This window comes from Sabethes cyaneus, chromosome 3 (genome assembly GCF_943734655.1).
Source record: "Sabethes cyaneus chromosome 3, idSabCyanKW18_F2, whole genome shotgun sequence".
In the NCBI taxonomy this organism is placed as follows: domain Eukaryota; kingdom Metazoa; phylum Arthropoda; class Insecta; order Diptera; family Culicidae; genus Sabethes; species Sabethes cyaneus.
The window spans coordinates 44,222,614-44,238,002 of NC_071355.1; the positions used below are offsets into that span (position 1 = coordinate 44,222,614).

Genomic DNA, 15,389 nt, shown 5'->3' on the forward strand with positions numbered 1-15,389 from the left:
GCTTGGCTTTTCGGTGTTATAAGGAACAATTCGTCTCAACTATAATTTTTTATTCCATCGGAGTGGAGTTTTCGGTAGCAAATTGTAATTTCGACTACGTGTGAGAGAGAAAAAGCACTTTTGTCATTCGATATAACCATACTGTAAAAACACTTCTACTAATTCTAACCCATATAATTAGGTATCCCATTTTCATTTCTATTCTGTAAAATAAAAAAGTTTCAAAACTTTCTCCTCCACAAATAAATACAGAGCTGGGATTTTTTGATAAAATACTTGAACTAAACATAATCTCATAAAACGGATTAGTTTACCAGTCTTCAACACTAATTATCATACTTCTTCATGATCGCATGTTTCAACTGATCGTGAGCAACAGTCAGTTCATTGCTAACCGGATCATGTATGCCGGTAAATACATCCAAGATCGTATTTTTACATTCACTGAACACCTGATGACAAGGGGCTCCTTCTCGTCCCAACTGTTCAGCCCGGTAGTACTCATTGTCACTATGTTCCGAGATTTGTTCCGAGGTAGTTGATGGCCTGCAGTGCACAGTTACTTCGTTATTGACGCAAATATTTTTCAGTAATTTAATACTTACGAAAACACTATGTGGAACAGCTCGGAAAAGACACCAGCAGTATGTGTAAACTCTGTTGCGGCAGCTTCGCAAATGCTTCGTAACATACAAGCGCGTCCTCCAACGCCATAATTTTCACCCATTTTTTCCAATAGCTTGTAAGTCGTCCATCGGGAATTTTCGAGTTCGTAACCATCCGATTCGGAAGGAGTTGTTGCTGACGGTAAGAGCCATTGATTGGCCTCCTGTATCCGTTTTTCTTCTTCCTCATCCCGCCAGTAGTTATCATCTCCATCATCAAAATCATCGTCCTCCGCGTCGTACGCAGCATCATATTCATCGTTTGGCAATTTCGGCTCCGGCAATTGTTCTGTCTCAATTTTGACATCCGTAGCGGTATAATTCTCAAAATGTTGACCAGACACCGTGGAAGCCACGTCTCGTTTTTCCAGCGATCGTCGAGTATCGTTCCAACCTTCCATTAGATTGGGCCTAAGTTGCCCGACCTCATACGGTAGGAAATACTGGGCCTTAAGAACCCACCCGAAAGTGAGCGATTCATGTGCCGCAAGTGGCACACCAATACCGTAAATCATCTGATGACGGGTCGGCGAAGTTTCCGGAACAATCAGTATCGGTCTACCCCACAGGAGAAAACGGCCTTCTTCGGTATCGGTAGAGCCCGCTGGTTGGGCCAGGGCAATGCACAGTACAAGTGCGAAGAGTTTTAAATTCCATACGTTACACATTGTTCTAAACATTTATTATTTATGTATACTGGATGTTTCCCTAAGTAGTTTCAACCATTAACTGACTTCAAATAAAACACCGATGTTTAAATATCCTCATTATTAAAGCAGAATTGTGTTCCCTTCAAAGGTCGATTCAGATTAACCAGCAGCCAGCGTCAACGGAATATCATCGGAACGTCTATATAACAAAACGTCAGTCAAGGTGGCATGCATTTTTAAAGCATGTATTTACACGAGCGGACAACGTCACACCACGGAACTCCAATTGACGTTCCGTTCCGTTCCGTTGACGGTAGCCGGCAGCTAATCGTGATCGGTCTTAATTCGACGGGAGGATGACTAATCCAAAGGCAAAGAATGTCGTGCCCAGGTCCAATTAGCACCTCTGGATGGGTTTAGATTTTTAGGGAACGATGTTCCAAATGTTCCATTTCTTGCACCGCATCGCAACAGTGGTGACTGTTATTTTGTTTGAGGCCAAGCCACTTTCACTTTAGTGAAACTGTCCCAAATATTCTAGGTTTAGATGAAAGCAAAGGGTTTCTCTCGGTGCTTTATGTGAAGGTTTTATGAAAGGGCGTCTTAATCTGTCAGTAATTTATAGCAAGTCGGTCATTCCTTCTCAAGTGATCACACTGGTTGAATCGACTATCTTGGATTTCAACCAAATTTGGCATAATTCCGCCCCACATTCAATTCCCCAAAGTTTTGTTTAGATTGACGAATTCCCCTTGCAGTAGTGCTTCTCATATTAAAAAAAACAGTTTTCACGTTCAAATGTCCCTTTACCAAACTAATGTGTTTACATTTATTCTCATATAAATACTTCTTCCATAGAGTTTTGGACGGACAGTCAAATAATTCAGTTATCAGTTTTCAATATCATTTAGTTTTTGTACTTTGAATCAAAAAATATGACGAATGTCTCAAAAAAGCTCTAGCTTCATTTTTGATTCATAATGCTTAGTACATCGGCTAATTTTACATAAGAATCATTTAACAAAATATTTGTACTTAATATTGCATTTTGAATATTTGAAGAATATGTAATGCTATACCTAGCATTAGTTAAAGTACGTCTGACTGCATCTTATTACAGTATCCAAATAAGTCTAAGTATATAAGTCTAGATAATTCAAAAATGTTGATGTTCAATTTTTCATGGACTTTTGATCAATGCCCAATAATGCCACATTCAATTAATTTCTCAACGATGAAACAATAAAGCTTTTGGGTTCAAATACCTAGTGACTCCGATTTGTTTCCATAACCAAGCTTTAGTCACCGTCCGTAAAGTGGGTTTCTTGACAATCTTGACCATCGCTATTAAAGTTTCGTTTGTACATTTCTATCAAAAATATTGAACAGAAGGCGAGCAACCTTGAAGGGAAATGAATTGAAATTAATTAACATTTGATACCATAAAATGTAACGCAGCTTCTATAATCAATCAAGTCAATTTCGATGAGTCAGACTTCTAAATCGCCGTTCCTTGATACAATCGCTACCTTCAGTTGATGCTTGCTTGAAAGCAAGAAAGGTTCCGTTCAACAAACGAAACAAGTCGCATCATGTTTGAAACAAAAGTAAAACTAAATCAGCTTCATTACCTTTGTAGGGTTCTGGATTTATGTACCTGGCCTGGTTGCAGTCAGTTGTCTCGTCAGCCAGGTAGCATAACTTCTATCCTAATGTCTGGTTTATACCTACGTGACACTTAACATAGCATAACATAATCGATCGTTATCATGGGAAAATGCACCAGGTTATGTCCCTACGAGCGTGAAAAGGAATGAGTATGACAGTAGCATACCTGGTTTAAGAGGCTGCGGAAAACTCACGCAATTTTCATGTCTATCGCATGAAAAATGGTTGGTTGATTAATTATTTTAGATATCTTTCAAAAGTTACAAGTATCCAAATCATTTGTCACACACAATTTATGGGTCATTTTAACTTTAAGTGCTAATTTCTGTTCGAAAAGCAAAGCCTCGGGTTATCTTCTATACCTATAAAGAAGGATTTCTGTCTGCTTGTCTGTCTGTCTGTCTGTCTGTCTGTCTGTCTGTCTGTTTTGTGTTCCTTATAGAATCAAAAACTACTGAACCAATCGGCGTGAAAATTTGCATGTAGAGGTTTTTAGGGCCAGGAAAGGTTTTAGTGATGGTTAGAGACCTCTCCCCCCACTAAGAGGGGGGGCTCCCATACAAATGAAACACAAATTTCTGCATAATTCGAGAACTAATTAAGCAAATAGAACCAAATTTGGCATGTGGGTGTTTTCGGTGACAAGAATTTATTCTAGGGTAATTTGAGACCCCTCCCCTCTTTATAAGGGGAATTATAACTCCTCTCTCCTTTAAGAGGGGGGGTTTCCATACCAATTTCCTCATAACTCGAGAACTAATCAAGCAAATGGAACCAAATTTGGCATGTGAAGGTTTTCGAGGGCAAGAAAATTTTCTATGTTGAATTAGGACCCCTCCTCACTTTAAAAGGGGGGGCTCCTGTACAAATGAAATACCAATTTCCTCATAACTCGAGAACTAATCAAGCAAATGGAACCAAATTTGGCATGTGTGTGTTTTTGAAGACAAAATTTTTTTCTATGATGAATTGGGACCCCTCCCCACTTTAAGAGGGGGGGGGGCTCCTATACAAACGAAATACAAATTTCCTTATAACTCGAGAGCTAATCCAGCAAATGGAACCAAATTTGGCATGTAGGTGTTTTTGGAGGCAAGAATGTTTTCTATGATGAATAAGAACCTCTCCCCACTTTAGGAGGGGGGGCTCCTATACAAATGAAATACAAATTTCCTCATAACTCGAGAACTAATCAAGCAAATAGAACCAAATTTGGCATGTGGGTGTTTTCGGTGACAAGAATTTATTCTATGGTAAATTGAGACCCCTCCCTCTTTATAAGAGGAATTGTAACTCCTCTCTCCTTTAAGAGGGGGGGCTGCCATACAAATTTCCTCATAACTCGAGAACTAATCAAGCAAATGGAACCAACTTTGGCATGTGAAGGTTTTCGAGGGCAAGAAAATTTTCTACGGTGAATTAGGACCCCTCCCCACTCTAAGAGGGGGGGCTCCTGTACAAATGAAATACAAATTTCCTCCTAACTCGAGAACTAATCAAGCAAATAGAACAACATTTGGCATGTGGGTGTTTTTTTTGGTGACAAGAATTTATTCTATGGTGAATTGAGACCCCTCCCCTCTTTATAAGAGGAATTATAACTCCTCTCCCCTTTAAGAGGGGGGACTTCCATACAAATTTCCTCATAACTCGAGAACTAATCAAGCAAATGCAACCAAATTTGGCATGTGAAGGTTTTCGAGAGCAAGAAAATTTTCTATGGTGAATTAGGACCCCTCCCCACTTTAAGAGGAGGGGCTCCTGTACAAATGAAATACCAATTTCCTCATAACTCGAGAACTAATCAAGCGAATTGAACCAAATTTGGCATGTGTGTGTTTTTGGAGACAATTTTTTTTTCAATGATGAATTGGGACCCCTCCCCACTTTAGGAGGGGGGGTCCTGTACAAACGAGATACAAATTTCCTCATAACTCGAGAACTAATCCAGCAAATGGAACCAAATTTGGCATGTAGGTGTTTTTGGAGGCAAGAATTTTTTCTGTGATGAATTAGGACCTCTTCCCACATTAGGAGGGGGGGCTCCAATACAAATGAAATACAAATTTCCCCATAACTCGAGAACTAATCAAGCAAATGGAACCAACTTTGGCATGTGAAGGTTTTCGAGGGCAAGAAAATTTTCTACGGTGAATTAGGACCCCTCCCCACTCTAAGAGGGAGGGCTCCTGTACAAATGAAATACAAATTTCCTCCTAACTCGAGAACTAATCAAGCAAATAGAACAACATTTGGCATGTGGGTGTTTTTGGAGGCAACCATTTTTCCCATGATGAATTAGGACTTCTTACCTTTTTAGGAGGGGGGGGGGGCTCCCATTCAAACGAAATACAAATTTGCTCATAACTTTAGAACTAATCAAGTAAATGGAACCAAATTTGGCATGTGAGAGTTTTAGATGGCAGAATTTTTTTTCTGTGGTGTATTACGACCCCTTTCCCTTTTAAGAGGGTGGGCTTCCATACAAATGAAATACAAATTTCCTTATAATTTGAGTACTAATCAAGCAAATGGAACCAAATTTAGCATGTAGGAGATTTTTGAGTCTTGAATTTATTTTATGATAGTTAGAGACCTCTCACCCCTGTGGTAGGGGGATATGGACTCTCATACAAATAAAACAGAAATTTTGGCGAAACTCAAAAACTAATCCAACTCGAGAAATTCGAGACTCTTCCATAAAACATTAATCAATAACAAGACCACAAAAACTATCTATAGTAACACTAGATCATTCAGGACGAGCCGGTCGCGAGTGTTGCCGGTGACCCGCCGTCGGAAGCGCCGCCCACTGGGGGACTTGCAAAACTCGAGAAGTGATAAAGATCATCCGAGATTCATGATTTATGTAAAACACAGGTTAATTTGTGGCAATACGAAGTTTGTCGGGTCAGCTAGTAAACTTATAAACGTCTTTAAGACTTTTTTTCAGGTTCTGTTCTTCGGCTATGTAGTCTGTATTTAGCAGTCAAAACGATGTTTTGCTTCTATATCCGACGTTTCGGTGGTTTTATTCCACCTTTTTCATGGAAACTAAAATTTTATTACATATAAATTCGTTTTTTTTCGTCTTAGAAGAAGGACTTATTTTTAACTTACAGAGGCTGTATGTTTTGTTGTCTGGTGTATGTGTGTATCTACTTTGTGATCGTCCATGTAATTTACAAATGGCGTCCTCTTTATATTGCTGTGTGAATACTGATAGCGATTGTTTGGTCTTCATTTTAACTGTTTTTTTTTTACTTACTACATTTAATATAATAATTTGTTGTAATTGTGTCACTTTTTTCTATTTTTAGTAGTCCGGTAAAACAAGCTTTTGCGGTAAACGTCTGTTAGTATCTCTAGCAACGGTTTGTGTGCCGTCTGTTTTTAAGACTTGACCCTTCTTTATCGCCTTCGCAGCTGATTAGTTAGGGTGCAGAATAATTTTACGGGGCTAGTGCAACGATCCACCTAATTCTAGCATCGCCCAGCCGAGATTCGAACATGTCATAACTGGTTTATTGGGACAGCATCGGACCTCGGAGTTAACTGGGCCAATATCAATTACTACTTTTAATTTCAAGTCTAATTTCATGTCTAATCCCAAGTCTAATTTCAACTTTGATTTCAAGTCTAACTTAAAGTATAATTGCAAGTGTAGTTTCAAGTCCAATTTAACACTAATTCATTCTTATTTTTACGTTCAATTTTAAGTTAAGTGATGGTAAAAACATCCAAGAAAAGTCTGAAAATTTTGCTCCAGCACATGTTTGTCAATTTCTAATCTTTTTACGATAAAATTTTCATAACATTTTTTGTTGCCACTGAGTTATGGCCAAAAAACTCGGATTTGCTGAATGTTTGGTGCACCTCATAAAAAAATTCTTATCTCATGAGCCCAACAACAGTGTAGAGCAAACAGTTTCTTTTTAAAATGTATTAGTAAATTTGCTTAGCATATTAACATAAATATGGATTACCAATGGATCTGGAGGTAGTCCGTCGCCTGCTGGTCTCCAGAAAAAAAGTAAAAAAGGAAAATGAGCCAGAAGGAGAAAAGACGGATAACAAACGTGGGAGAAAACATAACAAAACTGGACAAACGGAATGGAAAAGATTAAAAACGCGAACGAAAAAGAATAAAAACTGGCATGAAAATAAAAAACGAGAGAAAAAATGTGATGGGAAGGAAAACGGGTCATAAAAAGAGAAAAAAATGTGGAAAAAAAGAAAACGGGAGAGAAAAAGAGGAAACTGACGGACAGAGAGAACGGAAGAGAAAATAAGAAAAAACGATGATGAAAACTAGGAAAACGAGAAAGAAACTAAGGACGAAACTGGACAAAAAAAAGAAAATGAAGAAAAAGAGTAAATACGGGGGCAAGCAAATAGAGAAACTAGAACAGAAAATAAAGAATAAAACGGCAAAAAAATTAAAATTAAAGAAAAACGGGATAAAAGAAAAAACAAAACTTGTTAGGAGGAATAGTAGGACAAAATAAGAGGAAGAACGGAACAGATGAAAAAGGAGTTTAAAAGGAAAAAAGCGAAAACCGGGGAAAAGGAAAAGAAAAAAGACGAAACGGGACAGAAATAACAAAAAAACACGAGACAGGACAAGAGAGAAAATGGGCCTAAAAATGAGGAAAAACGGAAGCAAAAAGAAGAAAAACGGGTTTCTGTCATGAGAGAAAAAAGAAAATGAGAACTGAAAAGGGAGAAAACCGTGACAGGAAAAGGTACAGAAAACGATGAAACAAATGACAGAAAAAAGAGAGAGAAAAGGAAGAAAAACAAGACAAAAAGAGGAACAATGGGACAAAAAAAGGAATAGCGAAAAGGGGAAAGGAAAAAATACAAAATAGAAGAAAACATTTAAATAATGTGGAAAAATGGGAGAGTTAAACGGGATATAAAAAAAGTTAGGAAAAGAAACGGTTGTCAAAAACAGAATAATCGTGACAGAAAAAAGAAAAAACGTGGTATAAAGAAGATGACAAATGGGATGGAAAGAAGATAAAAAGATGAAAACAGAAAATTAAATTAACAAAAAACATGCGAAAAACAAGAGGAAACACAAAACTGAAAACGAGAAAAATTGACGAGAAACGAGAAAAAACGAAACAATTGAACTGGAAACACCAGACGTAACGATAAAAAAAAGTAAAAACGGAAGGATAAAGAACAAAAGTGCAGACGAAAACCAAGAAAATGGAACAGAACAAGAGAAAAAATGAAGCATCTGTCTGTCTGTCTGTCTGTCTGTCTGTCTGTCTGTCTGTCTGTCTGTCTGTCTGTCTGTCTGTCTGTCTGTCTGTCTGTCTGTCTGTCTGTCTGTCTGTCTGTCTGTCTGTCTGTCTGTCTGTCTGTCTGTCTGTCTGTCTGTCTGTCTGTCTGTCTGTCTGTCTGTCTGTCTGTCTGTCTGTCTGTCTGTCTGTCTGTCTGTCTGTCTGTCTGTCTGTCTGTCTGTCTGTCTGTCTGTCTGTCTGTCTGTCTGTCTGTCTGTCTGTCTGTCTGTCTGTCTGTCTGTCTGTCTGTCTGTCTGTCTGTCTGTCTGTCTGTCTGTCTGTCTGTCTGTCTGTCTGTCTGTCTGTCTGTCTGTCTGTCTGTCTGTCTGTCTGTCTGTCTGTCTGTCTGTCTGTCTGTCTGTCTGTCTGTCTGTCTGTCTGTCTGTCTGTCTGTCTGTCTGTCTGTCTGTCTGTCTGTCTGTCTGTCTGTCTGTCTGTCTGTCTGTCTGTCTGTCTGTCTGTCTGTCTGTCTGTCTGTCTGTCTGTCTGTCTGTCTGTCTGTCTGTCTGTCTGTCTGTCTGTCTGTCTGTCTGTCTGTCTGTCTGTCTGTCTGTCTGTCTGTCTGTCTGTCTGTCTGTCTGTCTGTCTGTCTGTCTGTCTGTCTGTCTGTCTGTCTGTCTGTCTGTCTGTCTGTCTGTCTGTCTGTCTGTCTGTCTGTCTGTCTGTCTGTCTGTCTGTCTGTCTGTCTGTCTGTCTGTCTGTCTGTCTGTCTGTCTGTCTGTCTGTCTGTCTGTCTGTCTGTCTGTCTGTCTGTCTGTCTGTCTGTCTGTCTGTCTGTCTGTCTGTCTGTCTGTCTGTCTGTCTGTCTGTCTGTCTGTCTGTCTGTCTGTCTGTCTGTCTGTCTGTCTGTCTGTCTGTCTGTCTGTCTGTCTGTCTGTCTGTCTGTCTGTCTGTCTGTCTGTCTGTCTGTCTGTCTGTCTGTCTGTCTGTCTGTCTGTCTGTCTGTCTGTCTGTCTGTCTGTCTGTCTGTCTGTCTGTCTGTCTGTCTGTCTGTCTGTCTGTCTGTCTGTCTGTCTGTCTGTCTGTCTGTCTGTCTGTCTGTCTGTCTGTCTGTCTGTCTGTCTGTCTGTCTGTCTGTCTGTCTGTCTGTCTGTCTGTCTGTCTGTCTGTCTGTCTGTCTGTCTGTCTGTCTGTCTGTCTGTCTGTCTGTCTGTCTGTCTGTCTGTCTGTCTGTCTGTCTGTCTGTCTGTCTGTCTGTCTGTCTGTCTGTCTGTCTGTCTGTCTGTCTGTCTGTCTGTCTGTCTGTCTGTCTGTCTGTCTGTCTGTCTGTCTGTCTGTCTGTCTGTCTGTCTGTCTGTCTGTCTGTCTGTCTGTCTGTCTGTCTGTCTGTCTGTCTGTCTGTCTGTCTGTCTGTCTGTCTGTCTGTCTGTCTGTCTGTCTGTCTGTCTGTCTGTCTGTCTGTCTGTCTGTCTGTCTGTCTGTCTGTCTGTCTGTCTGTCTGTCTGTCTGTCTGTCTGTCTGTCTGTCTGTCTGTCTGTCTGTCTGTCTGTCTGTCTGTCTGTCTGTCTGTCTGTCTGTCTGTCTGTCTGTCTGTCTGTCTGTCTGTCTGTCTGTCTGTCTGTCTGTCTGTCTGTCTGTCTGTCTGTCTGTCTGTCTGTCTGTCTGTCTGTCTGTCTGTCTGTCTGTCTGTCTGTCTGTCTGTCTGTCTGTCTGTCTGTCTGTCTGTCTGTCTGTCTGTCTGTCTGTCTGTCTGTCTGTCTGTCTGTCTGTCTGTCTGTCTGTCTGTCTGTCTGTCTGTCTGTCTGTCTGTCTGTCTGTCTGTCTGTCTGTCTGTCTGTCTGTCTGTCTGTCTGTCTGTCTGTCTGTCTGTCTGTCTGTCTGTCTGTCTGTCTGTCTGTCTGTCTGTCTGTCTGTCTGTCTGTCTGTCTGTCTGTCTGTCTGTCTGTCTGTCTGTCTGTCTGTCTGTCTGTCTGTCTGTCTGTCTGTCTGTCTGTCTGTCTGTCTGTCTGTCTGTCTGTCTGTCTGTCTGTCTGTCTGTCTGTCTGTCTGTCTGTCTGTCTGTCTGTCTGTCTGTCTGTCTGTCTGTCTGTCTGTCTGTCTGTCTGTCTGTCTGTCTGTCTGTCTGTCTGTCTGTCTGTCTGTCTGTCTGTCTGTCTGTCTGTCTGTCTGTCTGTCTGTCTGTCTGTCTGTCTGTCTGTCTGTCTGTCTGTCTGTCTGTCTGTCTGTCTGTCTGTCTGTCTGTCTGTCTGTCTGTCTGTCTGTCTGTCTGTCTGTCTGTCTGTCTGTCTGTCTGTCTGTCTGTCTGTCTGTCTGTCTGTCTGTCTGTCTGTCTGTCTGTCTGTCTGTCTGTCTGTCTGTCTGTCTGTCTGTCTGTCTGTCTGTCTGTCTGTCTGTCTGTCTGTCTGTCTGTCTGTCTGTCTGTCTGTCTGTCTGTCTGTCTGTCTGTCTGTCTGTCTGTCTGTCTGTCTGTCTGTCTGTCTGTCTGTCTGTCTGTCTGTCTGTCTGTCTGTCTGTCTGTCTGTCTGTCTGTCTGTCTGTCTGTCTGTCTGTCTGTCTGTCTGTCTGTCTGTCTGTCTGTCTGTCTGTCTGTCTGTCTGTCTGTCTGTCTGTCTGTCTGTCTGTCTGTCTGTCTGTCTGTCTGTCTGTCTGTCTGTCTGTCTGTCTGTCTGTCTGTCTGTCTGTCTGTCTGTCTGTCTGTCTGTCTGTCTGTCTGTCTGTCTGTCTGTCTGTCTGTCTGTCTGTCTGTCTGTCTGTCTGTCTGTCTGTCTGTCTGTCTGTCTGTCTGTCTGTCTGTCTGTCTGTCTGTCTGTCTGTCTGTCTGTCTGTCTGTCTGTCTGTCTGTCTGTCTGTCTGTCTGTCTGTCTGTCTGTCTGTCTGTCTGTCTGTCTGTCTGTCTGTCTGTCTGTCTGTCTGTCTGTCTGTCTGTCTGTCTGTCTGTCTGTCTGTCTGTCTGTCTGTCTGTCTGTCTGTCATATAATATTTTGAGACCCCTCCCACACAAATAAAAATCAAAATTTTTGCATGACTCGACAACTAATCAAGCAACTGGAACCAAATTTTGCATGCAAGTGTTTCTGGAGACTAGATTTTTTATGGTTTTGGAGCCAGGATTTTTTTCTATGGTGCTTTGAGACTTCACCCCCCTCTGGAAGGGGGACTCTCATACAAATAAAACCTAAGTTTTTGCATAAGTCAAAAACTAATCGAATCTAATTTCAAGCCCTATACCAAATTCAGGTGCAATTTCAAATAAAAACCTAAAAATCTGTTTTAAGTCCAATTTTATGCTTAATTCCATGTGAAACTTTCTGTCCAATTTCAAATCCAATTTTAAGTCTAATTTTAATTTCGATTTGAAGTAGCGCTTTGAGCCCAAATACGTCCAAATTCAAGTCTAATTTAATGCAATTCTACTCTAACTTGTATGCCAGTTTCAAGTCTAACATCTAGTTCAATTTCAACATTGATTTTAGGTCCAATTGCACCCGAAAGCCCGAAGTTATCAACCTGATCGGCCGATATTTTTGTGACACGTAATAATAGATTCGCAAAATATTCCCTTGAAAAGTCGGATGCCCCACCTTTTGCTTATGTTTGGGCTCGCTAGTGAGTATAATATTTAAACATAAATCGGCAGTTAAAGTTAAAATGACCCACAATTGTGTGTGACCCATGATGGGGTACTGTAGTTGATTTCCAGAGTAGGTACTGACACATATTGTACACGAAATTATATGAGTAACTAAAAACTCACCAGTAGTTCTTTGAATCCAGTTTAGCTGTTTCGTTTGAATCATCAGAACGCCGAATGATTTGTTGATTTTTATGTGAACCTTTTTAATTTGTCACGGCCTATATGAAGCACAAAAAAATATTAGTACATTTTATATCTATTTTAAATAAAATCATAATCAAAATCGATGATGAAGTTAAAGAACGAATTCACCAATATTTTCTTTCCTTCAGTATAAAGTTGTAAGAGATGTTTGATGTTTGATTAGTGATTACACTTATGGATATGATATTGCTTATGTTTCCGCCGAAGTTTCGTATCTGACAAAACGAACAACAAAATAAAAATGGTCAGCATTCTCAGCTAGGGTAACCAATGTATTTAGGACCCCATCAGCAGCTGTACATAATTTGGACACTTACAGTAAAATCAAATGAACTGTCCAAATTATGTACAGCTGCTGATGGGGTCCAAAATAGGTTGGTTACCCTAACGAATAGGCATTAATAGAAGCAATTAATTAAGCGTTTATTAGTGAAAGTATCAGTTGGTTAAAGATGGCGAAATGAATAAATAAATAGAAATTATAGCAATTTCTGGGATCCGGGTTAAAGTTGAGTTGAACGGTAATTTAGAAAAATCCCCACAGGCGTGAAAACTTTCAATTGGAACAAAAATACCTATTTTAAATCTGTTTAGAAATTGCTGACTTATAACCTTACCAGCTTTCATTACAAGTTCAGTTTTCTTATTTACAAAATGCACCTTAATTTTGCAATCCAGTAGAAAAAATGCTGATCGTTCCTATCTAAACTAGCGTATGTTGCTGCTTCGTCGTAATTGTCTATTCCCGTCCTATCCAACACAAATTATTAAAAATATCAGCGTTTTCTATGACACACAACGCAGAATTAGTTATTTACTAATATTTTCATTTGCTGACTATCATACGCGATCAATCAAAGTGAGCTGAGCTCTATTTAAATGCTTTTTATCATTAAAGAACTCCTAGCAGCCAAATTTCCTAAGTTTTTCCGTGCGACGAAAATGAAAATGTCGACTAATCGTTTCAATTTCCGTCATTCATAAAATGAAAATGACTTACGCAACGCATTATCGTTATTCTGCAGCCGGGCAAACTTGCATGACCAACAGAAATTTTTGCAGAATACCATTTGTCATGCCATTCTCACAAATACATGCGCACTAAACATTGTTGTGATTTTTAGTTCGGACGATGAAAAATTTTGATGGATGGATTTTCAAACGGTACGACGAATTTAAGGAATTAAGTCAGTTGCGTAATTTCAGTAAGTTATTGTAGTAATCGCTTTTTAGTGAATTTAAAGTGCACAGATCGAAAGGTAAGTGTGTTTAAGTCTAATCAGCACAAGAACTTTTGGAGTATTTATTAAATCCATCCCAGAAATGATAAAAATTAGAGTGTCTTTCCATACTACGACGGGAATTAGAAATAAACGCTCTATTCAATTAGATCTAGTCGCTTTTTATTTATGTAAAATGAATGATAAAATATCTACACAAGATCTATTATAAATAAATCATCTGTACAAATCAGCACATTTTACTTTCAATCCAATAGAAACGTAATCTAGAGTAAAACACTAATCATGTCAAGTATGCTTTTAGGACAGTGCCGCCAGTATTTGCCACAATCGTGCTGACGTCCTAATTGTTCCGCACGATAAAACTCCAGCGGTAAATGTTCGTCTTTGGAATGCGACGGTCTAAAACATATGGGTCATTAGTTGAACCCTGAAAAACACTAGCACTTCAAGACTTGCTAAATTTACTACTCACGTTAGTAAAATTTGAAGTAGGTCGCCCACAATTCCGTTATGGGCGTGCATCGGTACATCTGCTGCCTCACAAATTGCCCGCAAAATGCACCGTTTGCCATTGAGTCCCATTCTGTTCCGTACAAAGTAGCGTTACTTTTTGCAATTAACACAAAAACTAGGGAAAAACTTACTTGTTGAGCTGAACTTCAATCGATCGGTAGGCTTTTTTCCTTGTAAATGTTGCAGCCCGCCGTACAGCACGGGCTCGTTGGTCCTCTCGTAGCGCTCGCGCGTTGATTTCCGGTGTGTCAACCCGTTTCAGAGCACCTTGAGTATAATCCGTCGAATCCGTTGGCATGTTGTAGTTCATTTCAAAATTGTACGACACGAAAATGTTTCTCTCCGGTATTGCCAACGGCATCGACAGTGCGCACAGTATCTAGAACACAACGGTTTAATTTTGATTTTAATTTTAAAGTTACACTCCACTTACACCGGTTGCACTGTTGAACGTGTACACTAGCCTTTTTTCTCGTTGTAATATTTTCGTGGACACATTAGACGATAGATGATTCTCACCGTCACCGAAAATCGAAGCAAAACCATTTAGAAACACCAGCAGAACCAAAGCGAAACTTTTGATCATTTCGGAATTTCATACTGAATAGCACGCTTTACTTTGGTTGGAATCGATACGAAACGAGGCGTCACCAGGTGTCACCGTGATACTGAATATCGCTTGGTTAATGTCTTGTTAAAATGTGTCGAAAGTAACACATGATCATAACACTGATCGACAAAATAGGAAATCATCTCTGCAGATCAGGTTTGGCGCAATGAAGGAAAATGAAACTTTTGAACTTTTCAAGAGCCGTATCAAAACATAGTTTATACAACCTTTAAATAGCTAATATCCAGCAATCGTTTGATGTACAAAATTTTTTTATTGAGTTTATAAGAATACTGCCTTCCATCTTCTATACTAAGTGCCAGAAAGTGTCGAAAAAATACAGTCCTTCATTGCTTCAAAGTTGATCTCTTATTGACCAGTGTAAAATTCAACAAAAAGAACTTTCAATGTAAATATGCATCATCGTGCTGATCGTTTCTTGACGCTTGTTAGTTAATCAATTAGCAGCTAGGTGCGTATTTGGGTCGTGCAAAATTAACAAGTTTCTGCGACAAACAACATTCAGCTGATCGTTTAGTTATCGGTTCTACTTCGACGGGAAACTGTTCCAGGTGTTTTAGTTTACACAAAAAAGGTGCAAGGTACACCGGGGCAAGCGGAAGCTGAACGTTTCATATTTAAGGTTTACTCGGATGTGTTATCTACAACTTCCAATGTATTAAAGTTCTTGCAGCCTAAAAACTCTTCTGTTTCATCAATTTGGAGGTTCAATCACAAAAAAAGATTAACGGTTTTCAAAAACTAGGGTAAGGAGAGATTTGAAAATTAATACCGACCACATTTATCGGGACAAGTCGAAGCAATATTGATATTTGATTAAAAACACAAAATAATAAAAATTGCGTCTGAAAGCATCATCTTTAACATGTTGTAACAACACTGTTTTTTTGTTATACACACAAACAAGGGCGTGTAAAAAGCAAAAGTTTTGCTCTGCACTACAGTA

General features: G+C 39.6%; 2 protein-coding genes across 2 annotated transcripts; both read right to left on the reverse strand.

Annotated features, from left to right (window-relative positions):
• Positions 1-326: 326 nt before the first annotated feature.
• On the reverse strand, positions 327-1,333 carry LOC128739529 (uncharacterized). The gene is made up of 2 exons (XM_053835023.1): positions 606-1,333; positions 327-546 (listed from the first exon to the last, which is right to left on the reverse strand). Exons 1-2 carry the CDS (start codon positions 1,331-1,333, stop codon positions 327-329), a joined length of 948 nt encoding a protein of 315 aa, XP_053690998.1.
• Positions 1,334-13,519: 12,186 nt separating this feature from the next.
• On the reverse strand, positions 13,520-14,398 carry LOC128739531 (uncharacterized). The gene is made up of 4 exons (XM_053835024.1): positions 14,246-14,398; positions 13,944-14,191; positions 13,772-13,882; positions 13,520-13,698 (listed from the first exon to the last, which is right to left on the reverse strand). Exons 1-4 carry the CDS (start codon positions 14,396-14,398, stop codon positions 13,563-13,565), a joined length of 648 nt encoding a protein of 215 aa, XP_053690999.1. The 3' UTR covers positions 13,520-13,562.
• Between the last annotated feature and the right edge of the window lie 991 nt (positions 14,399-15,389).